At 66.4% G+C, this 25,825-nt stretch overlaps 6 protein-coding genes across 6 annotated transcripts; 3 read left to right on the forward strand and 3 right to left on the reverse strand.

Moving 5' to 3' along the window:
- Positions 1 to 205: 205 nt before the first annotated feature.
- Positions 206 to 2,433, forward strand: RHOBADRAFT_50767 (uncharacterized protein; the record flags this gene model as incomplete). Its single annotated transcript, XM_018415487.1, has 12 exons — positions 206 to 442; positions 517 to 593; positions 662 to 738; positions 795 to 861; positions 930 to 1,097; positions 1,173 to 1,446; positions 1,522 to 1,563; positions 1,637 to 1,768; positions 1,844 to 1,910; positions 1,983 to 2,099; positions 2,170 to 2,333; positions 2,404 to 2,433. The coding sequence occupies 12 exons, from the start codon at positions 206 to 208 to the stop codon at positions 2,431 to 2,433; spliced, it is 1,452 nt and encodes a 483-aa protein (XP_018274334.1).
- Positions 2,434 to 2,546: 113 nt separating this feature from the next.
- On the reverse strand, positions 2,547 to 5,056 carry RHOBADRAFT_23259 (uncharacterized protein). The gene is made up of 14 exons (XM_018412595.1): positions 5,046 to 5,056; positions 4,890 to 4,984; positions 4,728 to 4,820; positions 4,546 to 4,659; positions 4,375 to 4,480; positions 4,270 to 4,319; positions 4,025 to 4,212; positions 3,928 to 3,957; positions 3,718 to 3,870; positions 3,449 to 3,651; positions 3,303 to 3,382; positions 3,007 to 3,238; positions 2,774 to 2,937; positions 2,547 to 2,699 (listed from the first exon to the last, which is right to left on the reverse strand). The coding sequence occupies exons 2-14, from the start codon at positions 4,978 to 4,980 to the stop codon at positions 2,599 to 2,601; spliced, it is 1,605 nt and encodes a 534-aa protein (XP_018274335.1). The 5' UTR covers positions 4,981 to 4,984; positions 5,046 to 5,056; the 3' UTR covers positions 2,547 to 2,598.
- A 1,659-nt stretch (positions 5,057 to 6,715) lies between these two features.
- Positions 6,716 to 9,211, forward strand: RHOBADRAFT_50769 (uncharacterized protein). The gene is made up of 11 exons (XM_018415488.1): positions 6,716 to 6,801; positions 6,858 to 6,910; positions 6,966 to 7,005; positions 7,132 to 7,425; positions 7,500 to 7,654; positions 7,739 to 7,960; positions 8,035 to 8,306; positions 8,399 to 8,446; positions 8,532 to 8,597; positions 8,679 to 8,770; positions 8,862 to 9,211. Exons 1-11 carry the CDS (start codon positions 6,766 to 6,768, stop codon positions 9,120 to 9,122), a joined length of 1,539 nt encoding a protein of 512 aa, XP_018274336.1. The 5' UTR covers positions 6,716 to 6,765; the 3' UTR covers positions 9,123 to 9,211.
- Positions 9,212 to 9,510: 299 nt separating this feature from the next.
- On the reverse strand, positions 9,511 to 11,282 carry RHOBADRAFT_50770 (uncharacterized protein; the record flags this gene model as incomplete). The annotated part of the gene is made up of 6 exons (XM_018415489.1): positions 9,511 to 10,301; positions 10,376 to 10,497; positions 10,562 to 10,573; positions 10,644 to 10,682; positions 10,762 to 11,163; positions 11,244 to 11,282. Coding segments are annotated over 6 exons (1,403 nt in total), but the record flags the coding sequence as incomplete, so codon positions are not given.
- Positions 11,283 to 11,853: 571 nt separating this feature from the next.
- On the reverse strand, positions 11,854 to 13,626 carry RHOBADRAFT_50771 (uncharacterized protein). Its single transcript, XM_018415490.1, has 9 exons — positions 13,454 to 13,626; positions 13,268 to 13,331; positions 13,033 to 13,166; positions 12,818 to 12,961; positions 12,655 to 12,740; positions 12,517 to 12,583; positions 12,432 to 12,445; positions 12,313 to 12,351; positions 11,854 to 12,192 (listed from the first exon to the last, which is right to left on the reverse strand). The coding sequence occupies exons 1-9, from the start codon at positions 13,503 to 13,505 to the stop codon at positions 12,079 to 12,081; spliced, it is 714 nt and encodes a 237-aa protein (XP_018274338.1). The 5' UTR covers positions 13,506 to 13,626; the 3' UTR covers positions 11,854 to 12,078.
- A 465-nt stretch (positions 13,627 to 14,091) lies between these two features.
- RHOBADRAFT_32932 (uncharacterized protein) lies at positions 14,092 to 25,815 on the forward strand (the record flags this gene model as incomplete). The annotated part of the gene is made up of 25 exons (XM_018413065.1): positions 14,092 to 14,366; positions 14,447 to 14,699; positions 14,769 to 15,452; positions 15,514 to 16,104; positions 16,255 to 16,578; positions 16,677 to 16,889; positions 17,026 to 17,508; positions 17,590 to 20,277; positions 20,358 to 20,474; positions 20,547 to 20,645; positions 20,713 to 21,721; positions 21,812 to 21,932; positions 22,039 to 22,399; positions 22,485 to 23,544; positions 23,627 to 23,756; positions 23,825 to 23,968; positions 24,044 to 24,253; positions 24,330 to 24,523; positions 24,586 to 24,734; positions 24,803 to 24,876; positions 24,940 to 24,995; positions 25,064 to 25,152; positions 25,216 to 25,447; positions 25,526 to 25,628; positions 25,696 to 25,815. 25 exons carry the CDS (start codon positions 14,092 to 14,094, stop codon positions 25,718 to 25,720), a joined length of 9,684 nt encoding a protein of 3,227 aa, XP_018274339.1. The 3' UTR covers positions 25,721 to 25,815.
- Positions 25,816 to 25,825: the final 10 nt, after the last annotated feature.

The following is a 25,825-nucleotide window of genomic DNA, read 5'->3' on the forward strand; positions in this document are numbered from 1 at the left end:
TCGACTCGTCGCACGCCCCGCTTTGCTGCATGCCCTCGTGTGCCGGGCACACGGCGCCGATGCGCTGCGCGAGTCGGTCGAGCGAGGACAAAGGAGGGGACGAGGCCTTCTTTCTTGTCGGGGTGAGCGAGGGCTCGTCGGCCTCGCCGCTCGCCTCTTGCTTCCCTTCCACGCCTCTCTCCCTCTCGCGCGCACACGAGAAGCGATGCGCCCGACCGAGCTCCTCGCGGCCCTCGCGGCCCTCTCGCCGCTCTTCCTCTCCGCCTCAGCCTCGTCCCCGACCGCGCACGAGTCGTTCTCGCCCGTGCGCCTCGAGCGCCGCATCAGCCCCGTGGGTACCGTCGCTGTGTCGTCGTGCGGCTTGAGCAAGTCGAAGCACCAGCTGTACCTCAACCCGCTCAAGGGAACGTGCGTCGCGCACTGCCCTTTCGGCCACTACGGCGTCGAGCGCGCGTCCCTCTTCCTTATCTTCTCCCTCTCGAGTAAGAGAGACTGACAGACGTCTTGCGCGCAGAGACCAAGACGTGCATCAAGTGCTCGAGCGCGTTCAACTCGGCCGTCAAGACGTGCGACAAAGATGGCGCAAAGAGCTGGTACGCCCGCTTCTCCTCGTCCCGCTCCGGCGTCGTGCGCACCTGACTGATATCGCCGTGTGCCGCAGCAACACGTCCAAGAATGGCGTGCCGTTCGTGCTGCAGGACAGGCAGTGTGTCTGCCCGCTCGGCACGACGCTTTCAGGTACGTCCACACCTCTCCTCGCCGCAGCGCATCATACTCACTGCTCACTCACGCAGCTGGTTCGTGCAACACGGTGCCGGTCGTCGTGCCGGGCCAGACGACGACGACCACGACTGCGGCGACGTGCGTCGACCCCTCCCCTCTGTCTGCCCGTCGAGCGCACCCATCCTGACGACCACCTTGCACCGCAGTACCACCACGACCTCGCACACCTGCACGGCGACCTCAACGGGCGCTACTAGCCCTGCTCCCTCGCCGACAACGCCGCCTGCGCACGACGGCTCGACCTCAAGCTCGTCGAGCGACGCCGAGACGATCACGGTCACGCTCGACGACGGCGACACCATCACCGGGACGACGTACGTGGCGCTTTCTCTTCTTTGACGGTCTCTTTCGGCAGACAAGCCGACACTGACGACCTCGTGCCGAACCAGGCCCGACACGCCGACGCCCGTCGAAGAGCCCTCGACGCCGACCGCCGACTCGTCCTCGTCCACCTCATCCTCGAGCAGCTCTACAACTATCACGACGACAACGACCAGCATGACAACCTCCTCTTCCGCCGCCGCCGCGCCGACCCCGACCGTGCGGCTGGTGCCCGGCTGGTCGTACCAGGGCTGCTGGCGCGACCTCGCCTTTGACGGGCACGTCCTCCCGAACGACCTGACGAGCAAGGCGGCTTTTACGCCCGGGTCGTGTCTCGCTGCTGTACGTCCCTCGTTTTTCGCAAGCGCGCGAAAGCGGCCTTCTCAAGTTGGCTCACCTCGGTCTCTGTGCCCGCAGTGCGCCACAGCCGGCTACGCGATCTGCGGCCTCGAGTACAAGGTGTGTCTCCTCTCTCTCTCTCGCTCCCGCACGAGGAGGACCGAGCGCTTACGAGCCTCTCGCGAACTCGCAGGGCGAGTGCTGGGGCGCTCCCGGCGTACCTCGCTGGACTGAGCCGGTCGACCACTGCAACCTCGCGTGCAAGAATGACCCGACGGCGATCTGCGGCGGAAGTGCCGCCCTGACGGCCTACGTGTCCGAGTCGGTGCGTCCTGCGCTCGCTCGTCTTCATCAGGTTCAGCTCCTCGAAGCGGCGCACTGAATACCTTTTGCCAAGCAGATCCCGTGGGTGGAGCCCGTCAGCAACGAGCAGCTTGCGAGCTATGGCGACTACACGTACCAGGGCTGTGCGTCCTCGCTCTCGCGCTCTCCCTCTTGGGCCCGCCCTGACTCACGAGCCGGTTTCTCCTCGCCCGCAGGCTACGCCGACCTCGTCGTCAACCGTCAGCGCGTCCTCCCTCGCCAGCACACCAACGCCGAGGGCCGTGTCGAGTCGTGCCTCGACTTCTGCGCGTCCAAGGGCGCCTCGTACTGCGGTACGTCCCTGCCGCTCGGACCCCTCTCTCCTCGCACGACACGCCCTGACGCACAACTTCTTCCCTGCAGGCCTCGAGTACTACGGCGAGTGCTTCTACGCGCTAGCGGGCGAGTCGCTCTCGGTCGCGTCGACACCCGTCGACGAGTCGCTGTGCAGGTTCAGCTGCAGGGGCGCGCCTTCCGAGGACTGCGGCGGCAAGGCGAGCTTGTCGCTGTGGAAGATGGCCGACAGGGTGCGTCTCCCTTTTTCTCTCTCTGCCTCTCCCGGGAGCGCTGAGCGAGACTGACGACCTCGATGCGCAGGCTCCTCCCGTCGCGACGGTCACCGACTGAGCGCGATCGTTTCCTGCCCTTCCCTCTCGTTCAGCCTCTCTCTAGTCTCTCGATCTCGTCTTTCCCTCTCGTCGTACCCTTTGTGTCTCTCTCTAGCTCGACTCGCGGAGAATCTGGTGCAACATGATCTCGTTCCTCCCCTCGTCTCGACGATCCGAGCAGTTGCTACTCGACCCTCGCGAGCGTGACGGGCGCATCGGCGTACAGAGAGATCGAGAACTCGGCGTGCACGCCGGGCTGGAAAGTCGAGGGGACGACGAGGTAGCCTGGGAGAGAGAGGGAGGAGGGAGCGTGAGCTCGAGAGGCGCGAAAGAGGCTTGAGAGAGAGAGGAGGACGGACCATGCTCAGTGGGCTCGAGGCGAGTGAGGGGCAGGACGACGCCGCAGACGGCGTCCGAGTAGGCGCCAGACGAGGCGACCTGCTGCAGAGGCTCGCCGGTTCGAGAGGCGGAAAAGAGGGAAACGGCGATCGGGCGAGGGCCTGCGGGCGTCTGCAGCCGGACCCTGTTGAAGTCGAGAGAGGGAGGTCAGTAGAACATCTGGAAAGGAGAGAGAAGGGAGAAGGGGGCGCACTTGACGCTCGTCGCCCTCGTCACTCGAAGCGCGAACCTCGGGTTCCGCCTCAACGCGTCCTTGCCGCCGTCGCAGCCGTCCGACCAAGCGCCCCTGGCCTGCCGCGCGTACATACCTGCACCCTCTGGCGGTACCGGGGCGAGCTCGACGGGCAGGCTCGAGCGCAGGACGAGGGAAAAGTCGGCGAGGTGGCGAGGCTGGAAGGACGAGACAACGAGGGTGTAGGAGCCGGCTGTGTGCGTCGAGATCGGTCAGGTCGTCGGTCGACATCTAGTGAGAGAGAAAGAGGGACGCACGAGCGACGTCGCGAACCGAGAACGAAGCGCGCCCGTGAGCGTAAGTTGACCCTCCGCCGACCACGTCACGACCCTCGAACCTGCGCGAGGAAAGGTCAGGACCTGCGTCTGACGTCGGGGACGAAGAGAAGGAGAGCGGGACGCACTCTGCGATTCGAGCGCCACCTCGAAAGAGGAGCTTGACGTTGATGGGCGAGTCCTTGTCCGTCTCGCCGACGACCTCGAGCGTCGCCTTTCCTCCTGCGGCGCCCGACGACGACTTGATCGTGACGCAGTACTGCGGGTTGTGCAGGAACGTCGGGCAGGTGTGGTTGCCGCCGGCGGTCGCCGTCGTCCAAGAGCCCGTAGTCTGCGCGCGAGGACAGACAAGGTCAGGCTCTGCTCGAGTCGAAAAAGGACGACAGAGGTGGCTCACCTTGACGGCGTGAGGAAGCGGTGCTGGCGGCTCGAGAAACTTGACGCGGCTGTTGCTGTAGGCCGACAGCGTGAAGCGAAAGTTGGGCGCACGTCCCTCGTGCGAGACGACGAGGTCGAATGAGGTCGCGCCGGGCTCGGGCAGAAAGCGGTACTGCGCGCGAGGCAAGGTCAGGTTGTGCGGCTCGACGAGGAGTGAGAGGGGACGCACCAGGTCGTTGAGGTTGTCGTGCATGGACGCCTGCGGGCTCTCGGCGAGTCAGTGCTCGGTTCTGCAGGCAGAGAGGGAGAGAAACAGCGAGACAGACCGAGTCATCGAGCCGCAAGGCGTCGTCCGAGCCCGTAAGAGACATCGAGCTCCTTGCGACGCCGAGGCCGATGTACTCGCCCTTCTCGAGCGGCGCGGTCGAGTGTCGGGCGAGAAAGAGCCAGACCTCGGACGGCAGTGCCGGGTCGGGCTCGACCTCGAGGCGGATGCGCTTGACGTGTCGGTGTCCTGGGGAGGAAAAATGTCAGGACGATGGGACAGAGTCGCCGAGGAAGAGGGACGGACTTGATGCGGCAGAAGAGGAGGCCGAAGCGGCGGTCGAGGTCGGTGCAGAGCTGCGAGATGAATCGTCAGGACACGGCCCTTCTGTCGGTGGTCGCAGGGACGCACAGATGTGCTGTTGCGCTGTTGTCGAACGTCGCCGGGTCCCAGTTGACGTGCAGGGCGGCAAAGTGCGCCGGGAGCGACTCCCAGTCGACGACGAGGGGTTGAGGTCCTGCGAGCGACCGATAGTCAGTGTCCGCAGAGGGACATACAGCTCGAAAGAGGCGAGGGACGCACCTTCTGCGCCGTCGCGTGCTTCTCGCAGGCCCGACGTCCAGCTGTCGTTGCCCGAGACGGCCCGCCACGGGTTAACGATGACGAGCTGCCGCACGCCGCGCTCCTCGCGCACATCTGCGGGACGTCGCGACTGTCAGGCCTGACGACGAGACAAGAGAACGGCGAGAGACGAGGGGACGCACCGATGACGGCGTAGTCGTGCGACGAGACGAGCCCGAGCGACGACGAGCCCTCCTCGACGACCTTGCCCGTACCGACCGTCAAGACGCAATGACCTGGTCGAGAGGGTCATCAGGACGTGTCGCGCCGACCTCTCGGGGAGAGAGAGAGAGAGCGAGACGGACCGAGAGAGAAGCCGTTCCGGATGCGCTGCCACGCCGCCTCGCTCCGGAGGCCCGTGCGGAGCGGGATCGTCTCGGGCAGCCAGCCCGACATGACGCTGCGTGCGTGCTAGTCGTCAGAGGGGGCTCGAGGAGGAGAGAAGCGAGAGTGGGGCGCACTAGAGGTCGTTTGCCGAGTTCCTGCGGGAGCGAGGGAGAGGTCAGTTTCTGCTCGAGCGAGAGGCGGAGGAGCTCACGCACGAGCCGACAAAGTCGTAGCCGCCCACGAGGGTCAAGTACTGCGTCGAGGAGAGGAGTGTCAGTCACGGAAAGGCTCGCGAGCAAAGAGAGGGGGACGCACCGCCTTCTCGATGAGCGCCGGCCACAGCTGGTCGTGCTCGCTCGTCGACGCGAACATTGGCCGACCAGTAGATGTGACAGGAAGGCGGTCATCGATGTCTGTGTCGCAGAGGCACGTCAGTACGGCGCGGGCCTGAGCCGTCGAGGCAGAAGGCGACGAACCGAGCTGTCGGCGAGGGGAAGGGGTCAGTGCGAGTATTCGACGCGAGCTCAAGGCGGCGCAGGTGGACGGACCCGTCTCCATGTGCCGTTGACGAGGAACCGAGCGCGATACCGGCCGTCTCGGCTGACGATGGGCAGGCCCGACTCGTCTTGAGGAAAGAGGCACGACAGGGCGAGCTGCGAGCGCGAGGCGAGGTCAAGGACGGTTTCGACGACGAGCGCGACAGGCCGAGGAAGAGGGACGCACCTTGGACCGATAACGAGCGTGGTGCTCTGCTGCGGCGATGAGCGCGGCGACGACCGAGCAGTCGGCCACGTTGTCCTGCACGACGTCGGTCCCGCGCACCGAGTCGCCGACCATGATCGCTCCAGGCAGCGCCTCGCCGCACGGGACCCAGGTACAGCCTGCTGCTTGTTGAGCGGGCGAGAGAGGCGGTGGCGCCGGTGCGGGCCTGTGTGCGGCAGACAGGGTCAGCTCGCTCGAGGAGGAGGAAGCGAGAGGTGGGCGCACCCTTGGGCTGTATGAACTTGAGCGCCCGTCCATCGTCGCAGTCTGCGACCACAGACGGTCGCGCCTTGCTCGATGACCGAGTCCTGCTCCTCTGTCGGGCGCACGAGGATCAGCTCGCGCTGCTTAAGGAAGAGAGGGGGGAGAGAGGGTGCGCACCGAGCGATAGCGGGTTCCTCTGGACGGGCTTGATGTCGTTGTTCCTCGCACGCTTGATGCGCTCTGCACGCTCGACGAGCTTTGCCGACACTGCGCGGAACTTGGTCTTGGAATCGGGGTCGACGATGTGTCGCACGAGGAAGAGGTAGGTGTGGGCGGCGGTGATGTAGGCGGTGAAGGCGGCGTCGTAATCGCGGTCGAGCTCGAGCTTTGTGGCCCTGGTGGCTGTGGCCTGGTTGCGCGGGCAAGACGAGTCGGGATGAGGTGGGGGAGGAAGGGCAAGGATGAGAGCGGGGGCCGCACCTGAGCCTCCTGGTACTTGGCGGCCCACTGGTCCTGCGTAATGTGGTCGGCCAGCTTGAATCGCACGGTCTCGAGAGATGAGCAGACGGTCGAGAGCTCGTTCGACGAGGACCAACATCTCGTGTCGCTCTCGCTCACGCCGCCACGACAGCTCTGCGGCCAGGCCGAGCTCTGCTACCTCCTCAAGACAGGTCTTCCAAGGTCCACCGGCCAGCGCTTACCCTCACCCTGGGCCCCAGCGACCTCGACCTCCTCCCTCCTCATCTCATCGCTCGCGCAGTACTACAGCTCGTCCTCGACCCCAAGCGGCCCGTCTGACTCGGCCAAGACGGTCCAAATTCCTCAAAAGGGCTGCCGACGCTCTCGAAACTGCCGTTCGCCGGCATTCGTGCGCCGCGACTGCTCACGATGAGCTTCTGGTCCAAGGTCCGCACTGTCGCATGGGTGCGTCGCGCGTTCTCCTTGTTGCCTGGACGACACCTGACGACCTCGAACTACAGGGCACCCCGCCGGCGACCAAGGCCGAGGCCAGGCTGCTCGTCAAGATCGACTGGTCCGTCCTCCTTCTCCCTCTCGAGCCGAGCCCGCCCTGACTCTGTGCTGCGCAGGTTCATCCTGTCGTTCATCTGCCTCATGTACTTCTCCAACGTGCGTCGTCAGTCCCAACCTAGCGGTTCGCCCCGCCCGCGACTGACCCTCGCACCCCTCGGTATATCTCTCTCTCTCTCTCTCTCTCTCTCTCTCTCTCTCTCTCTCTCTCGCACCCCTCGGCAGTACCTCGACCGGGCAAACCTGTCGGCAGCGTTCGTCAGCGGCATGAAGGAGACGCTCGACATGAAGGGCAACGACCTCAACCGCGTCAACACGTGCTTCACGGTCGGCTACACCATCGCCATGATCCCCCAGAACCTGCTTATACAGTTCGTCTCGGCGCGCATTGTCTTTCCCGCCATGACCGTCACCTGGGGCTGCCTCACGATGGCGACGGCGGCGGCGCAGAGCACGAGTCACCTCTGCGTCATCCGCTTCTTCCAGGGCATGGCCGAGGCGAGCACATTCGTCGGCGCTGTGCGTCCCCTCACCCTCTTACTCCTCCTCATGTTCCTCGACTGACTCTCCCCCTTCCTCGTCCTCCTCGGCAGCACTACATCATGGGCTCGTGGTACCTGCCCGGCGAGGTCTGCAAGCGCGCCGCCATCTTCAGTAGCGCCGCCCAGATCGCCACCCTCTTCTCGGGCGTCATGCAGGCGCGCATCTACACGTCGATGAACGGGCTCCACGGGCTTGAGGGCTTCCGGTGCGTCCGACTCTTTCTCTCATACGACGAGGAGCCAGGCTGTGGGCGGGCAGAGTTGCATCCTGACACGCAATTTCTCGACAGGTGGCTCTTCCTCATCTGCGGCGCGATCACCGTCCCGATCGGCGTCTACGGCTACCTCTTCTTCCCCGACACGCCCGTGCGCAACCGCTCCATCGTCTTTAGCCAGGTCGAGCGCGACCTCGCCGTCTCTCGCCTGCCGCCAGAGCCCAAGACGAGGCTCGACCGCACCGCCTTCCGCCGAGTGCTCCTCAACTGGCGGTGGTGGGTCATGTCGCTCATCTGGTGCGTCTCGCTCTCGCCTTCCGCTCCAATATTATCGTCTGTCGACGGCGGACTGACGAACTCGTGGCGCGCAGGATCGTCGGCGGCGAGCTCGAGAGCATCGGGTCCAACGCCCTCATGGCGCTCTGGATGAAGCACCAAGTCGCCGTTGGCGCCGAGACGTGGAGCGTGCCCAACATCAACTACTTTCCGCAGGGCGCGACAGCCGTCTCGGTCGTGGCCCTCCTCGGCACCGCCGTGTGGACTGACTGGAACGGCAAGCGGCACTATGTCAACCTGCTCATTGCCGGCGTCATGGTCGTCTCGGCCGTCCTCATCCTCGTGCAGGACAAGATCGGTCAAGCAGGTGCGCTCCTCGCCTTCCTCTCTCTCCCTCTCCCCGAACGTACCCTCCTCTTTCTCTCGACGCCGTCCTGACGCCCTCTCATCTCCTTACAGGCGTCTTCTTCGCGTTCTACATCGCCGGCGTCTCGTACGCAGGTCAAGGTGCGTCCCTCTCGCCGGCGAACCGAGAGGAGGACCGGGCGCATGAGCCTCACGAGCTTGCCCGCCTGCTCATGCCCCTCTACAGCGTCCAACTTTGCCTGGGCCAACGACCTGTGCCGTCACGACAACGAAGAGCGCGCCATCGTCCTCGGTTCGTCCGCCTCTCTCTCTCTCTCGACCTCCTGCGCCATCGCTCCTGACCCTGTCGTTCCCCTTCGCCGACCTCTCGCAGCGAGCATGAACATGTGGAGCAACGCGTTCAACGCCTGGTGGTCCATCCTCTTCTTCCCTGCCGACCACGCGCCGAAATGGGAGCGCGGCATGGTGCGTCCTCGTCCTCTCGCTCTCGGACCCTCTCGCGCTCTCGCCCTCTCGAACGTCGCTCACCTCGCCCTCGCCCTCGAACGCCTCACAGATCTCGATCATTGTCCTGTGCCCCATCTTGGTCGTCTTGACGTCCCTCGCGCGGTACCTCCAGCTGCGGGACGAGCGCCTCGGGCTCGGCGGCGCCGCTGCCGGTCCGGCTCTTCGCGGCGGCGCGGCGTCGGCTCTCGGCGCCGAGCTCGACCAGAGCGACAAAGCGTGCGACGAGGAGGACGAGGACAAGGTATCCCGGTCGAGCGAGGGCGTCGAGAAGGAGCGAGACGACGGCCGAGGGGGACGAGCGTCGGCTTGAGCAGGCTCGTGCGGGCGGTGGACCGTGGTGTACTAGATCTGGACCCTCTCGGGTAGAGCTTTCCCTTGCAGTCGAGAGGCGTCTCGTGCACTCTGTGGGCGAGCCTTGGAGAGAGAGAGCGCGCTCGCGAAGCTCTCGAAGGACCTCTCAATCGAGCGGGCGAGGTGGACACGACGGAGGTCTTTGCATGCGACGAGGAAGGGGGGTACGGCCAAAGTTCAAGTGGATACAGCGTCACGAAAGGGAGGCGCGAAAGAGGAGAGGCACGGCGAGGGTCGAGTCGAACGAGGCGAGGGGAAGGCGAGAATAGGGAGGCAGGGCGAGGACGTCGAGAAGGGGCGCGATGCGAGGTGAGGCGGGTGCTGGAGCGCGACGGAAAGTGGGAAGGAGACGAGTGTACAAGGGCGAGAGAGGGGCGAGGGGTAGTGGGCCTGCCGAGGGGGCAGAGAAGGGGGGATTCCGAACTTCCGGCGGGCGAACCTGGAAAAACCGAGGCGACGGGGCTGACGAGAGAGAGGGGACGGACGGCGAGTCGACGACGGTCACTGCTGCTGCTGCTGCTGCTGCTGGTCGAGGACGAAGAAGCCCTGGACGGCGTGCGCCGCCTGGTTGTGCTGGTGCTGGTGCGGGTGCAGGTGCTGCTGCTGCTGCGACGCGAGGAGCGACGTCGGCGGCGTCGCGCCCGTGACGCCGAGCGAGTTGCCGGCGAGGGCGACGCCCGCCGCGCCCGACAGCTGGGCGGCCACCTTGAACAGGTTGTTGCCGCGGCCGACCGATCCGAACCCGCTGTCGGACGAGCGCATGCCGGGCCGGGTCGTCGACGACGCGCGCGACGACGACGAGTCGCTGCCGGCCGAGGGCGAGCCACGGACGCCGCTGATGAGGCGCGCGTGCTGGATCGGGAGCGGCGACGGCGGCGGGAGCTCGCCCGAGCCCTCGAGGTCGAGCTCGAACATGCCGTTCTCCATCTCCTGGTCCTCCTCGGCCGAACCCGAACGCGGCTCGGGCGACATGTCGTCCTCGTCGTCCGACTCGATGTCGTCGAGCTCGGAGCGGTCGTAGTCGCCGACGTCCGAGATGAGCGACGACGGGCCCCACCGAGGCGAGCCGAACGACAACGAGTGGATGCCCTGCGCGGCGCCGAGGAGGCCCGATGTCGGCGGCGACACGGCAGCAGGCCTGCACGACAAGGGAGAGTCAGGTCCGGTTCTCGCGTCGACCCTGTCCGCCGAGAGAGAGAGAGCGAGACGCACCAGAACGACTTCTCGTCGGGGAGCGAGCTGCCGGCCGACGCTGCGGCGAGGATGGCGGCGCCCTCGAGGAGCTGGACCTGCTGGTGCTTGCTGAGGAGGAGCTTGCTCGCCTCCTTCCAGTGCTGCGAGGTGGGAGATCTGGGTCAGTGCTCGCTCGCCTGAGGCGGGACAGCGGTGGCGGCGGACCTCGGTGTGCTCCTGTGAACGCGCAAGACGGTCAGTACGCTGTCCTCGAGGAGAAGGGAAGGAAGGGAAAGGCGGGACGCACCCAGCGGTGCTTGGTCAAGCAGGTCGAGTGGCGGTACACCTGGTCGAGGGGGAACGAGGGTGCGAGCGTCAGGACGGGCGCGCCGGTCGAGACGAGAAGAGAGCACGCCGAGGCGCACCTTGCTGCACTTCTCGCACTCGTACGTCTGGCCCTTGTCCTTGCGCTTGCCCTTTGCCGGCACGGCGTGGTCGAGCATGTTGCCGTCGACGAGCTCGTCGCCGGCGTGGCTGTGGGCGTGGGCGTGCGCGAGGCCCTGGCCCTGCGACACGGACGAGCTCCTCGCGCGACTGCCGGCGCTGATGAGGCTCGCCGGGACCGACTGGGAGAGGGCGCCCGGGCGGAGCTGGGCCTGGGTCGAGGTCGACAGGCGGCGGGCGCCGCTCTTGGCCGGGGCCATGACGGGCCGCTTCTGCTTGCCAAGGCTGGTGGCGAGGAGCGGCGAACCGGCGGCAGCGTACACCTGGGGCGAGTACGGCGCGGCGGCCGAGATGGGCAGGGGCGACGCCGCGACCTGGGGCGACTGGGGGGAGGCGGACGACACACTGATAAGCGGCGGCTCGGACGCGCTCGACGCGTGGAACAAGGGGCGAGGGGACGCACCTGGATAGCCGAGTTCCTGCGGGTGCCGTAGGACGACATGGGAGGGCGCGAGGCGACGAGCACGAGCCGTGGGCGGGGTCCTCGGGGTTGGACGGTGGAGGGCAACGCCGGCAAGGTGAATGGCGACACGGGGCGTGAGCTGGATGGTCCCAGGTGGTGGCAGGTGGTGCTGGGGAACTTTCTGCGGGCTTGCCGGGGTGCTCGAGGGATGTGCTGGACGTGGGGCGAGCTGAGAGATGTGCGCGACGAGGGGCTCGCGGCACGCTCGTTCTCGACCTCGACCGCCTCTCGTCGCCCCCCCGTGGCACCGCCAGCCGATGCACCGCCTCGCCCTCGCTCTCTCTGGCCATGGCGTCCACTCGCGCTCGTCGTCTGCTGCTGCGCTCGTCCACGTTCACCCGGCGGCCGCCACCTTTCACCGCACAGCTTGCTCGCCCTCAACTTTTCTGCGCCTCTCGTTCTCCCAGACCCCGGACGGGCGGCACGGTTATCCAGCTCCTCAGTGCGGGGCGCGACACAGCGGCCCGGCCGTTCGAGCCAAGAGCGCTGCAGCTGGGTCGACGCCATCGCCTCGTCGCGCTCGCACCTGCTCGCTTCTCTCGAGACAAACGACGCGGAAAGCACTTGCCGGCCAAAGTTGCACAGAAGAAGAAGAAGACCCGATCTGCAAGAACGAGAGAGAAGAAAGGGACGCGCCAAAGAGAGACCCGCCTCGGCATGGAAAGTACGTAGATCCCCCGATCCGTCCGACGGCGCCCGCGCACCGGCACCCGCGTGCCGCTGCGCATGCGCTCGCTCAGCCCTCTCGCACGCCGTCCTCGCCGTGCAAGCGCACTCACTCCTGCGCGCGCTTCTTGGCGAGCTCGTCCTGCGCCTTCTTCTCGAGCGCCTCGGCCGCGTCCTTTGCGGCCTGCGACTTGGCGCGGGCGGCGATGGCGCGCTTCTTGACCTGCAGCGGGGCGAGACGGGCGCATGGGAGAGGAACGAGGGCGTCGCGGGGAGAGAGGGGACGAGGGAGGACGCGTCAGTTTGCCGCGGTTTGAGAAGGACAGACGAGGCGCGTGCGCACCTGGATGTTGATGACGCAGCCGACAGACTGGCCGACGAGCTGCATGCGTGGAAAAGAGTGTCAGGGGGACGTCGAGCGCCTGGCGAGAGAGAGAGAGAGGCCGAGTGAGACGGGCGCACGGTAAAGAAGGGAACTGCGAGGGCAAGGGGCGCGAGATTGTCAGTTTCCGGGCGAAGCACCGAGGGAAGGACAAGGAGGACGCACCCCAGAGCTCGGGCGCGAGGAACTTCTGCGCGACAATCATCGTCAAGGTCGACACGACCCACGAGAGCTGCGGGCGGGAACGAGCCAGTCAGGGCCCTGCGCGCACGACGGCCGAGGGGAAAGAGGCAGACGGCGCACCTTGAGGATCTTCATGATGGACATCTTCCACGCGTTGATGATGGCCTGCGGCGTCGTCGCGCCGTTGATGATGGCCATGGCGGCAACTGTGGGCACGAGCCTCGAGTGAGCCCTCGTTCGCTCGGAACGTCGCACGGGAAGGCGAGGGGACGGCTCGACGCACTGTAGACGCTCTGCTGGATCGGCGAGATGAAGAGGTTGGACGCGATGATCTGCATGAGCTTGGCGCGCGCCGACGTCTTGCCGGCGAACGCGCGCTGGAGGATGGCGAGGAGGGCGTGGCCGAGCGGCGCCGAGACGAAGAAGCCTGTGTCGGCGAGGCAAAGAGCGTCAGTCGCGAAACCGCGAGACGACGACAGGGAGGTGCGGTCAACGCACCGTAGATGCCGAGCTTGATCGCCTTGTGGTTCTGCTTGAGGAGGTCGAGCGGGAAGAAGCCCGTGCGCTCCTTGGCCGACAACGGCGGCGGCGGCGAGCCGGCGACATGGCCCGCGATGATCTCGGACAGGACGCTGTGGCGCGCGAGAAGTGGTCAGTGCGAGCTGCCGACGGGAGGAGAGGGACGCCGAGGCCGCAAGGGGTCCGCGAAGGCGCAGAGAGAGGCGGAACGTACGAGAGCGATCCAGAAGTCAGAGACTTGGTGAGCATGGGCTTGGTCGCGAGCGACTGGAGGTACGCTGCATGGTCGGCAAGCCAGGGCGAGCCGGCGCGAGTGGGCCGGCAGAGGAAGCCGGAGGGGGAGGGGGAAGGAGAAAGGTCAGCTCGCGCCTGGGGAAGGGGAGGGGGCGTGTGGGCGCACCTGCGAGGAGCGGATTGATGGTCTTGGGGTGCACGACTGCGACGGTGGCCATGGTGACGAGCGAGACTGGGTTCGAGATGGGAGAGTGGGGGAGGAGGCGGCAACGGCGAGACGGGCAGCTAGACGGGCGGTTCGGGGCGATCGGGGCGTCGAGTGTGTGGCTGGTGCGGTACAACAGGTGCTATGCAGAGCCGGTGTGGTGTGGAGCGAGAGAGAGGAACCGGAGACGGCGGCCGCGGCGGCAAGGGAGCCGGTCCAAGGCAAACCCGCTCTCTCCCGCTTGGTGGACCTCTCGCAGGTCAGTCCAGCTGTGCAAGTAGTTGTACGCGTCATCCACTCGCGGCAGAAAATGCTCGAGCGGGTGTTGGCGACGAGAGATGGCGCGCCTCCATGACGGAAAGCTCTCGCTCTCCCACAGCTCGGCACTAGCACGCGCGTGGCTAAGCACCAGCCACAGCGTACTGCCTACAGCTACACGCCAAGCAGCCGCGCCCGCACCCACCTCTAAGCCCGCCTCACCTCGACCTCGTCCTCGTCGACCGCCGGCCGCCGTCCGTCCTCGTCCACTCCCGCCGCGGAGGAGACAAGCATGCTCGAAAGCGTGGTGGCTGGTATCCTCAACCGCTTCCTCGCAGCCTATGTGCGTCGCCCCGTCCCTGCCTCCCGCCTCTCGCGTTCCCTCCCCACCTTGTCACCCCGATCGCTCGACGTCGAGGGCAGCGACTCACTCTCCTCTGTGTCTGTCGCACTCGCAGGTCGACAACCTCAACACGAACCAGCTCAACGTCGGCATTTGGTCGGGCGATGTCAAGCTCCGCAACCTCCGCCTCAAGAAGGAGGCGCTCGACAAGTTCCGGCTCCCCGTCGATGTCGTCGAGGGCTACCTCGGCGACCTTACCCTGAGCATCCCCTGGTGCGCAATCAGTTCTCTCACTTTTCTCGAGGGCGACCGCAGAGAGCGCAGGCTGACCCCGCCCCAACCCCGCCTCGCAGGTCCAACCTCGGCGGCAAGCCCGTCCGCGTCCTCGTCGAGAACGTCTACCTCCTCGCCGTCCCGACCGACTCTTCCAAGGCGACGCCCGAAGAAGATGCCGCACGAGCGCAAGCCGCCAAGCTCGACAAGCTCGAGGGCGCCGAGATGTTGTCGTCGGGCGGCACGGCCGGCATGAGCGCCGAGGACGAGCAGAAGAGCCAGAGCTTTACGGCGAGCTTGATCAACAAGATTGTCGACAACCTCCAGATCGAGGTGCGTCTCGTCTCGTCAACGTCAGAGGAGCGAGGACGAACACTGACCCGCCTCCTCGTGCGCCCGCAGATCCGCAACATCCACGTTCGGTACGAGGACAAGCTGTCGGTCCCTGGCCACCCCTTCTCGGTCGGCCTCACCCTCGCCCGCTTCTCTGCCGTCTCGACCGACGCCAACTGGCAGCCGGCCTACATCACCAACGCCAAGGGCGGCGTCCACAAGCTCGCCACGCTCGACTCGCTCGCCGTCTACTTCGACACCGACGCGCCCTCTCTCGCCGGCCACGACATCGCGGACGCCATCGTCAAGTTCACCGACGGCATCGCGCGCGACGGCCACACGCCGTCGCACCAGTTCGTCCTCAAGCCCGTGTCGGGCACCGGCCGCCTCGTCATGAACAAGAAGGTCGACGCCCACACGCCCAAGACGGACGCCGAGCTCATGTTCCAAGAGCTCGGCTTTGTCCTCGACGGCGACCAGTACCGCGACGCCCTCAGCATGGTCGACCTGTTCCACTTCTACATCCGCCAGCGAGAGTACCGCTCGTACCGCCCGCCGCAGAAGGAGATCGAGCACAACCGCAACCGCGCCTTGTGGCACTTTGCCATCAACGCCATCAAGAGCGAGGTCCACGACAAGCACCGCCGGTGGTCCTGGGCCTACTTTGCCGAGCGGCGCGACGACCGCAAGGCGTACGTCAACCTGTTCAAGCACAAGTCGCTCGGCACGATCGGCGTCGAGGTGCGTCCCCAGGTCTCTCTTTCTTCCTGCGGGTCCCTCGAGCAGTGCCTGATGAGAGATTGCCGCCCCGCAGGAGTCGCAAGAGCTCGTCGACCTCGAGAAGAAGCTCGGCTACACCGACATCCGCCTGTACCGCTCGATCGCGCGCTCGGAGCTGCGCAAAGAGCGCCTCGAGCACCCGACCGTCGTCAAGCCCAAGCAGCAGACGGCCGCCGGCAAGGCGACGAGCTGGCTCGGCTCGTGGGTCGGGCTCGGCGGTGGCGCCGGCGGCGGTGCGGCGGCCGACGAGCACGAGGCCGAGGACGCGGCGACCGGGCTCAGCGAGGAGCAGCGCAAGGAGCTGTACCGCGCCATCGACTGGGACGAGAAGGACGCCATGGCCAACACGGTCGACTACCCCGAGGACACGCTCCTCCTGCGCGTCAAGGCGCAGCTCGAGACGGGCTCGTTCGCGCTCCGCACCGACCCGCACGGCGCCGCCAAGGACCTCATCGCGCTCCACTTTGACGACCTGCGCCTCGACGTCGGCCAACGGCCCGAGAACTTTGAGGCGACGCTCGCGCTCGGCGGCCTGCGCGTCACGGACGGCACGTGCCCCAACTCGCTCCACGAGCAGGTCGTGCGCGTCAAGGAGGTGACCGGCGTCGAGGAGGAGAACGCGGCCGTCGCGCTCAAGAAGCTGCAGAAGCCGCGGCGGCCACCGCCCGAGGAGCGCGAGGCCGACGACGACCTCGGCCAGTACGGCGACGACGACGACGACGACAACGACGACGACTCGAGCTCCGACGACGACGACGACGACGACGACGGCGAGACCGAGGCCGACAAGGCGCTCGGCCTGTGGGCGATGCAGCGCAACCCGTTCTTCTCGCTCAAGTTCGAGCACAGCCCGCTCGACAAGCGCGCCGACAACGCCCTCGCCGTCCGCCTGCGCCACACCGAGATCGTGTACCACCGCGGCTACGTCGAGGCCATCTTTGCCTTCTTCAAGCCGCCCGAGAGCCAGCTCGAGTCGGTCGGCGCCCTCATCGACGTCGCGAGCGAGACGCTCGAGGGCATCCGCAAGGAGACGCGCGCCGGGCTCGAGTACGCGCTCCAGGCGCACAAGACGGTCGACGTCCACCTCGACCTGCAGGCGGTGCGTCCCCCCTCCCTCTCCCTCCTTCGTCCTCTCGTCCTCCCGCCGCCGGCACTGACCCTCGTCTCCCTCGTCCCCTCCCTCGTACTCTCCTACAGCCCATCATCATCATCCCCGAGGACATGACGGTCAAGGACTGCCAGCACGTCGTGCTCGACGCGGGCCACATCTCGGTCGAGAGCAGCCTCGCCGACCAGTCGTCGCTCGACGCCGTCAAGGCGAAGGAGCGAGAGGAGTACGGCGAGGAGGACTACAAGCGGCTCGAGAGCCTCATGTACGACCGCTTTTACGTCAAGCTCGAGGACGCCCAGGTGCGCTCTCTCTCTCTCTCTCTCTCTCTCTCTCGCCGTCCCCCCCCCCCCCCGTTCTCCTCGGCCTCTCTCTCCTTGTACCTCTCTCTCGCTGTCACGAGAACACGCCTGACCCTCTCTCTCACACCCTGTGCAGCTCCTGATGGGCCCGTCGCTTCAAGTTTGCCTCGACGAGCTCGACACCAAGGGCGGCCACAAGCACGGCGCCGCCGGCGAGCTGCACATCCTCGAGCGCACGTCGCTCAAGTTCCTCGCGCAGAACTGCATCGTCGCGTCGGCGCCCAACCTCACGCGGTTCAAGATCTCGGGCTCGCTCCCGACCCTCCAGGTCAACTTCTCGGACCGCAAGTACAAGAGCCTGATGCGCATGATCGACGTCGCCCTGCCCAAGTTTGACGACCCGAACGCCGCACCGCCGTCGCGCCCGTCGATCGACCCCGCACCGCGACACACGTCGTTCGCGCGCTCGCGCTCTCGCGTCCCGGGCGAGGGCGACGAGGACATCACGGTCGGGCACGACACGGACGAGGAGGCGAGCGACGACGAGCAGGAGGACGCAGACGACGACAAGGAGGGAGGACGCGACCAGTTCTACGAGGCGCCCGACATCGCCGACGGCGTGCGTCCACCTTTCTCTCCCTTGACCGTCTTCTCCAAACCTCGTCCCGTCCCTGACATTTCTCTCCCTCTCCCTCAACAGAAGCAGAACGTGCACCAGAAGACGTTCGAGTTCAGCTTCTCGGTCGACCGCGTCCAGGCGTCCATCTTCCGCTCGAACCCGGACCCGGCCAAGCCCGACCGCCTCCTCGTCAACGCCGTCCTCGAGGGCTTCCAGCTCGGTTTTGAGCTGCGCCCGTACGACATGAGCGTCGACGTCCTCCTGCGGTCGCTGTACCTCGAGGACAAGATGACGACGCAGCAGAGCGACTTCCGCCACCTCGTCACGAGCGAGAAGCTCGAGGGCGGCCACGAGCAGGACCTCGTCCGCATCCGGTACCAGGGCGTCCAGAAGGCGTCGCCCGAGTTCCAGACGGTGCACGAGGGCTTCGACAAGACGGTCGACGTCGAGATGTCGACCCTGAATGTCGTCGTCACGCGCTCGAGCATCCTGTTCCTGTTCGACTGGGTCATGACGACTTTTACCGACCCGAACGACGCCGCCGCACCGCAGCAGCCGACGGTCGAGGCGGGCAACGGCCAAGGGCTCGACGGCGACGCGTCCGGCGACGAGGTCGGCAGCGACAAGCTGCGCGTCAAGGTCAAGCTCACGTCGATCAACCTCATCCTCAACGAGGACGGCCTGCGCCTCGCGACGCTCTCGCTCTCGGCCGCCGACGTGTCGGTCCTCCTGCGCGCGCCAACCATGCGCGTCGCGGCCCGCCTCGGCAACCTGTCGCTCGACGACGACTTCTCGGCGGCGGCGCCGCAAGAGATGCTCACGATCCAGGGCGACGAGTTGGCCGACCTGCGGTACGAGACGTACGACCCGAGCGACAAGTCGACGTACCCGGGCTACGACACGAGCGTGCACCTGCGCAGCGGCTCGCTGCGGTTCACGTTCCGCACCGAGCCCGTCCACCGCATCCTCGTCTTCTTCACCCAGTTCGGGCGCATGAAGGCCGTGTACGACGCCGCGACGCAGGCCGCCGCCCAACGCGCGACCGAGATGCAGACCATGATCCCCAAGATGCACTACGACATCCTCGTCAAGACCCCGATCGTCGTCTTCCCGCACGAGCATGGCGACCGCGACGAGCAGGCCGGCTCTGCCGCCGCCGTCGTCCCCGAGGACACGATCACGGCCCGCCTCGGCGAGCTGAGCCTCAAGAACGCGCTCGAGGTCACGCACGAGCAGGTCATCACCAAGATCAGCTTCGGCCTGCACGAGGTCGGCCTCGAGTCGAGCCTGTACCACGACGGCGAGGCGCACAAGCTGCCCGTCCTCGACGGCGTCCGCATCGACGTCGACGTCACCCTGTACCAGAACATCGACCCGACCAAGGACCTCGAGTCGCCCGCGACCGTCATCGACGCGCGCCTGTCGGACGTCAAGATGAAGCTTACCCAGGCGCAGTACGGCGTCCTCATCCACCTCGCGCAGTCGATCCCGTCGGCGTTCGCGCTCGGCGGCGACGAGGACCTCGGCGAGGAAGGTGCGGCCATGCTCGAGGCGACGCCGGCGCCGAGCCCGCCTCGCCTCGCGAGCGGCGAGTCGGTCCCGTCCAAGGGCGTCCTCCCCTCGGTCCCCGAGGACGGCCAGGTCGTCGACCTCTTGCCCGAGCTGCCGCGAGTCGCCAAGACGGCGACCGGCGGCGAGGTCAAGCTCACGGCGACGCTCGACCTCACGTTCGCGGTCGGCACGGTCTACCTCGAGCTCTTCACCGAGGCGGCGACGACGGTCGGGAGCCTCGAGGAGGCGAGCCTGGCACGGTTCGCGCTCAACGACACGGGCGTCAAGTACCGCATGCTCACGAACGGGTCGATGGAAGCCGAGGTCGCCATCCGGTCGTTCACGGTCCACGACACGCGCCCGGCCCGCCTGACCAAGTTCCGCGAGATCATCCCCGCCACCAAGCACTCGGGCCACCAGTTCATGATCCACTTTACCCAGTCGGGCGGCGCCGACAAGAGCTCGATCGCCAACGTCACGGTCGACTCGCCCAAGGTCATCTTCTCGCTCGACCCGGTGTTTGCCCTGCTCGACTTTGCCATGAGCGCGTTCCAGAAGACCAAGGCCGAGCTCGAGGCGGCGGCCGAGGACGACGACGACGGCGTCGACGAGGGCCTCAAGGAGGCCGACGAGCAAAAAGTCGACTCGTCGCCGGCCAACGCGGGCACGTTCGCCTTCCGCCTCAACGTCGTGTCGCCGACCATCATCCTGCTCGAGGACCCGGCCAAGGCCGACTCGGAGGCCGTCGTCCTGTCGCTCAGCCAGCTCCAGATGTCGCAGCAGGGCACGCTCGCCCTCACGGTCGGCCGCATGGGCATGTTCCTGTGCCGCATGGACCGCCCCAAGGAGAACATCCGCGTCCTCGACGACGTCGACCTCATCCTGTCGATGGACAGCCGCATCGACGGCGGCCGCCAGGTCACCAACATCGACATCGGCATCCAGCCGCTCATCCTGCGCGTCTCGTTCCGCGACATCCTCCTCATCAACTCGATCGTCAACCGCGCCATCGAGCTGTCGAACCGCAACACGCCGTCGCCGCCGCCGCCCGACGAGACGCCCGCACGGCCCGCCATCGACTCGACGCCGTCGGGCAAGGTCCGCCCGCGCAGCAAGAGCGACGCCACCTCGAGGCGCAAGTCGCGGTCCGGTGCGACGACGACCAAGGCCTCGCGCGAGGCCCTCCTCCAGGCACAAGTCATCGTCACCAAGGAGACGGTGCGTCCTCGACGTCTTGCCTCCCGGCGCGCCCTCTTTGCCCGAGTCTGTCGCTCACTCTCCCTTCGTCTCGCCCACAGCTGCGCGCGACGGTCGACGGCCTGCAGCTCATCGTCATTGGCGACCTGCACGACCTGCCCGTGCTCGACCTCAAGGCGGGCAAGTTCACGGCCAAGGCCAAGGACTGGTCGACCGACGTGCGCCCCTCTTTCTCTCTCTCCCTTTGCCACTTCCTCCTGTCCGACCCTGACATTCTTCGCGCCGTGCAGCTCGACGCGAGCGTCCTCATCAAGCCGTTCATCAACTACTTCAACCTCAAGGTCTCGCACTGGGAGCCGCTCATGGATCCGTGGGAGTTTGGCGTCAACGTGCGTCCCTCTCGTCTCTCTTCCCTCCTGTCGACTCGTTCTCACCCTTTTTCTGCAACGTCTACAGGTCACCAAGTCGGTCTCGACGGGCCTGCTCGCCGTCAACGTCTCGTCCAAGAAGCGCCTCGAGCTCAACATCACGTCGAGCTTCATCGAGCTCGCGACGACGACGCTGTCGATCCTCGACCGCGAGGGCGAGCAGGTGTTCAAGAAGGCGCGAGGCTCGAACGCCCCGTTCCTCGTCAAGAACCGCACGGGCTACCCGATCTCGCTCTGGAGCGAGGGCGCCGAGCACGGCGCGCAAGGTCACCGCCTCGACGACGGCGCCGACGCGCCGTGGCGGTTCGACGACTGGCGCACGACGCGCGAGAACGTGTCGGCGAGCACGCACAACTCGCTCTCGGTCGTGTTCGACGGCCTCGGGTGGGACCGCCTCAAGCACGTCTTTGTCGATCGCGAGGGCGAGCACATCCACGCCCTGCGCCCCAAGATGGACAAGGTGACGCACCGCCTCCTGTGCGACGTCAAGCTCGTCGACAACGTCAAGGTCGTCACGCTCCGCTCGACGTTCCTCGTCGAGAACAAGTCGCTCGTCAACGCCGAGATGGTCATCGTCGACCAGCACGGCAAAAAGGCGTCGCAGGTGTACAAGATCCCGCCCGGCGGCGAGTGCGCCGTGCCCATCCTCTCGGCGTACCACGACCGCATCCGCCTTCGACCCGACCCCGGCTTCGGCTACGCGTGGTCGAGCGAGAGCCTGCACTGGCAGGACCTCGTCAAGCGCCCGACGCGCGCCATCGTCTGCAAGGCGCCCAAGGAGGCGGCGTTCCGGTTCCAGTCGTACGCCGTGCACGACAAGGCCGACCCGCTCACGCGCATCTACCCCAAGGTGTCGCTCCGCCTGCGCGCTCCGGTCGAGGTCCAGAACCTGCTCCCGCACGACTTCCGCTACCGCATCTTCGACAAGAACCTCGAGCACAACTGGAAGACGTTCCTCCACGCCGGCGGCGTCTCGCCCATCCACTTTGCCGAGCTGTCGCACCTGATCCTGCTCAGCGTCGAGCTCGAGGAGACGAGTGCGTCCTCCTCTCTCTCTCTCTCTCTCTCTCTCTTGTGTCGCACTATCGAGCAGCCACAGTCGTACTCACTTCCTCCTTGTTCGACAGCCCTCGGCCGCAGCGAGTTCGCCATCATCAACACGGACAACCCGGAGGACCTTCCTGTCGAGCACGACCTCGTCCTCGCCGACAAGCAGGAGCGCAAGCTCAACCTGCGGGTCCACTACCAGTGCGTCGCACCCTCCCCTCACTCGCTCTCGCCGTACTCGCGCCGGCGCTCGCGCACGTACCTCGTCCTGACCTCGAGACTCGCCCCTCGTCCCTCGCCCTCGCAGGAAGCACGCCGACTCGGGTGGCGCCTTCCGGGTCCAGATCTACTCGCCCTACATCCTCATCAACAAGACGGGCCTGCCGTTCGCGCTCAAGACCAAGACGTTCTTCGGCTCGGCCAAGAGCGTCGCCGGCCTCGAGGAGTTCTCGTCGACGGCCGCCAAGCGCAAGCCCAACGAGCCCTTCATGTTCTCGTACCCGACCGACGACCGCCGCAACCGGTCCCTCTTGCGCGTCGGCGACTCGAACTGGTCCCGCCAGCTCAGCTTCGAGACGATCGGCCTCACGACCGAGGTCATCCTCCCGTCGGCGACCGGTCAAGAGGAGATCCGCGTCGGCCTCAAGGTCACAGAGGGTCTCGGCGACGTGCGTCCTCGTCTCTCTGCGCGTTCTGCATCCCCTCGTCGAGTCCCCCTCACTTACCTTCCCTCGTTCGACCCCCTCCTTGCAGTACAAGCTCACCAAGGTCGTCACGCTGTGCCCGAGGTTCATCCTCAAGAACAACTTCGAGACCGACCTGCGCCTGCGCGAGTTCGGCTCGACCGTCGAGGTCGTCGTCAAGCCCGGCGAGCGGCACCAAGTCGGCTTCCTGCGGTCGGGCCAGGCGCCGCAGCTCGTCCTCGGCCTCGCCGGGTCCCGCACGTGGTCGGCGCCGTTCAAGCTCCAAGACATCGGCCAGAACTACGTCCGCATCCCGCTGCACGACGGTGGCGGCGACGAGCAGCTCGCGCGCGTCGACGCCGTCCTCGAGGGCCCGTGCATCTTCATCCGGGTCGACCCCGAGCACGGCTCGTGGCCATTCCTCCTCCGCAACGACAGCCACTACCCGATCGAGTACTGGCAGGCCGAGTCCGAGGCGCAGCAGGCCAACAACCGCCGCGAGCCTCGCCGCCGGTACCGCCTCGAGCCCAACAGCAAGCAGCCGTACGCGTGGGACTTTCCCGCCGACGACCTGCGCCAGCTGCGCATCGCCGTCGGTGGCCGCGAGCGCGTCGTCAACCCGCTCGAGATCGGCGCCCTCGTCCCGTTCCGATTCTCGCACGAGGGCCACACGGCCGTCCTGTCGATCGACGTGCGCGCCGAGGGCTCGACGCAGGCCGTCTCGTTCTCGCACTACAACGAGGAGGACAGCGTGTTCAAGCTGCAGCGGCGCAACGTCGAGACGGCGTCGTCGATCGCGAGCAGCCAGAACGGCGGGTTCGAGGCGGTCGACGTCGACGTCGTGACGACCTTTTCGTTCAGCCTCAGCCTCGAGGGCCTCGGCATCTCGCTCGTCAACCGCCGCATGCAGGAGCTCATCTACGCGTCGTTCCGAGGCGTCACGGCCAAGTACTCGGACTCGACGACCAACGTCTCATACGACGTCGGCGTTAAGTGGATCCAGATCGACAACCAGCTCTTTGGCGGCCTGTACCCGATCCTGTTCTACCCGTCCGTCATCCCCAAGGACAGCAAGGAGCTCGAGGTGCACCCGAGCCTGCAGGCGTCGGCAATCGTCCTCAAGGACGAAGGTGCGTCCCCTGCCTCCCTTCTCTCAAGCCACCTCTTCTCTCGGTCACGGTTCCTGACGCTCTCCTCCTTCTCGTCTCGCAGCGCACGGCGTCACCTACTTCAAGTACGCGTCGATCCTGCTGCAGGAGATGACGGTCGAGGTCGACGAGGACTTCCTGTTCGCGCTCCTCGACTTTGCCAAGTTCTCAGGCGCCGCCGAGGACCAGTCGTCGTGCGTCCACTTCTCTCTTTTTCCGTCCCTTCTACGCTCGTGATCTGACGGCCCTCGTACGTCTGCAGCAAACTCACCGAGGACCCCGAGGAGATTCCCGAGCCGTCGGCGACGTCTAAGGGCGGCCACCTGTACTTCGAGGTGCTCCACCTGCACCCGATCCAGCTCGACCTGTCGTTCATGCGCACCGACCGCGTCAATGTCGAGCAGAAGTGCGTCCACTCTGTCCCCCTCCTCGCCCTCTCGCGCACTCGCAGGCAGCTCTGACCGTCCCTCTCCTTCCGCAGGCTCACGTCGCACAACCCGCTCTTCTTCTTCATCAACGCGCTCACGATGGCGCTCGGCAACGTCAACGACGCACCTGTCCGCCTCAACGCCCTCGTCATCGAGAACGCCCGCCTGTCGCTCCCGGTCCTCCAGGAACGGCTCACGTTGCACTACGGCGACGAGTTCTTCGGCCAGCTGTACCGCGTCCTCGGCAGCGCCGACTTCCTCGGGTGCGTCCTGTCTCTCTGGATGTCCCCTCGGCGCCGGCCCCACTGACCCCTCGTCGCCGTCTCTCTCCTCACGCAGCAACCCTGTCGGCCTGTTCACCAACGTCTCGTCCGGCGTCGCCGACTTCTTCATCCAGCCGTACGACTCGGTCATGATGAACGGCAACAAGGACCTCGGCATCGGCATCGCTCGCGGCGCAGGGAGCCTCGCCAAGAAGACCGTCTTTGGCCTGAGCGACTCGCTCGCAAAGGTGTCGGGCAGCATCGGCAAGGGTGCGTCTCTCTCGCTCTCTCCCGCACCTCAAACTGTCGATCCTGACGATACGCTCCTGCAGGTCTCTCGGCGGCCACGCTCGACAAGCAGTACCAGAGCCAGCGCCGCATGCGCCAGTTCCGCAACAAGCCCAAGCATGCCCTGTATGGCGTCACGGCCGGCGCCGCCTCGTTCGTGACGAGCGTCGCGAGTGGTTTCGAGGGCCTCGCTGTGCGTGTCCTCCCTCCTCTCGATGGTCCCTCGGGCGCCCGTACTGACGAGCCTCGCCCCGTCCGCAGACGAAGCCGCTCGAGGGCGCCGAGTCGGGTGGTGCCTCGGGCTTCTTCAAGGGCGTCGGAATGGGTCTTGTCGGGTGCGTCCCACTCTCATCCTCTCGTCGTCGTCGAGCGTGACTGACTCGGGCCCGCCCTCGCAGCGCCGTCACAAAGCCCGCCGTCGGCATCTTTGACCTCGCCAACAACATCACCGAGGGTGCGCCCCTTATCTCCTCTACCCTCTGCGCACGATCTCGACGACTGACTCGATGCCCTCGAGCGCAGGCATCCGCAACACGACGACCGTCTTTGACCAGACCGGCATCGACCGCGTGCGCCTCCCTCGCTTCACGGCGAGCGACGGCGTCCTGCGTGTGCGTCCCTCCTCTCCTCTCTTGCGCCTCTGAGATCGTCTCACTGACTCGCTCGTGCGACAGCCGTACTCGGAGCGCGAGGCGCTCGGCCAGAACTGGCTCAAGAACGTCGAGAACGGCAAGTACTTCAGCGAGGAATTTGTCGCCCACCTCGACCTGCCGTCGTCCGAGGACACGCTCGTCGTCATCCTCACGACGCGCCGGATCCTGCTCGTCAAGGTCACCAAGCTCAAGGTCGGCTGGGACGTGCCGATCGCCGACCTGTCGACCATCTCGCTCGAGACGAGCGGCATCAGTGCGTCCTGTCCCTCTCGTCCTCGTTTGTGACGCCCCTTCCTCGTTCCCTGTCACTGACTTGCTGCTCCTCGTCCAGGTCTCGTTCTGCGCGACGGGCACCCGGGCCCGTTCCTCGCCATCGCCGACCAGAGCGCCCGGCTGTGGCTCTTCCGCCACCTCGAGCGCATCACGCAGGCGCAGTACGTCCTCGCTCGTCTTTCGTCTTTGCCTGCACGAGGACTGAGGACTGACTCTCGCGCCGTGCAGCAACGCTCGCCGGACCGTCGAGTAGACTCGGTTCGGCTCTCTCCCTCTCTCGTATTCCCCTCCCCTCTTCTTGTCCCAGTAGTAGCTGTACCCTGTCAATACGAAGCTGGTCTCTCTCCCTGTCGTGCAC

The sequence above is a fragment of the Rhodotorula graminis genome (genome assembly GCF_001329695.1).
Source record: "Rhodotorula graminis WP1 unplaced genomic scaffold RHOBAscaffold_1, whole genome shotgun sequence".
Lineage (NCBI taxonomy): Eukaryota > Fungi > Basidiomycota > Microbotryomycetes > Sporidiobolales > Sporidiobolaceae > Rhodotorula > Rhodotorula graminis.

Bases quoted from the DNA above. Each gene is read 5' to 3' on its own strand.
- RHOBADRAFT_23259 (XM_018412595.1), bottom strand. From the start codon at position 4,980: ATGTCGGGCTGGCTGCCCGAGACGATCCCGCTCCGCACGGGCCTCCGG. The intron at 4,320-4,374 runs GTGCGTCCCTGC...TTCATCTCGCAG, and splicing joins AACAGCGCAACAGCACATCT to CTCTGCACCGACCTCGACCG. The intron at 2,700-2,773 runs GTCCGTCCTCCT...TCTCTCTCCCAG, and splicing joins CCTCGAGCCCACTGAGCATG to GCTACCTCGTCGTCCCCTCG.
- RHOBADRAFT_50769 (XM_018415488.1), top strand. From the start codon at position 6,766: ATGAGCTTCTGGTCCAAGGTCCGCACTGTCGCATGG. The intron at 7,655-7,738 runs GTGCGTCCGACT...ATTTCTCGACAG, and splicing joins CACGGGCTTGAGGGCTTCCG to GTGGCTCTTCCTCATCTGCG. The intron at 8,447-8,531 runs GTGCGTCCCTCT...GCCCCTCTACAG, and splicing joins CGTCTCGTACGCAGGTCAAG to CGTCCAACTTTGCCTGGGCC.
- RHOBADRAFT_50771 (XM_018415490.1), bottom strand. From the start codon at position 13,505: ATGGCCACCGTCGCAGTCGTGCACCCCAAGACCATCAATCCGCTCCTC. The intron at 12,741-12,817 runs GTGCGTCGAGCC...TCGTGCCCACAG, and splicing joins GATCCAGCAGAGCGTCTACA to TTGCCGCCATGGCCATCATC. The intron at 12,584-12,654 runs GTGCGCCGTCTG...TCCCGCCCGCAG, and splicing joins CCATCATGAAGATCCTCAAG to CTCTCGTGGGTCGTGTCGAC.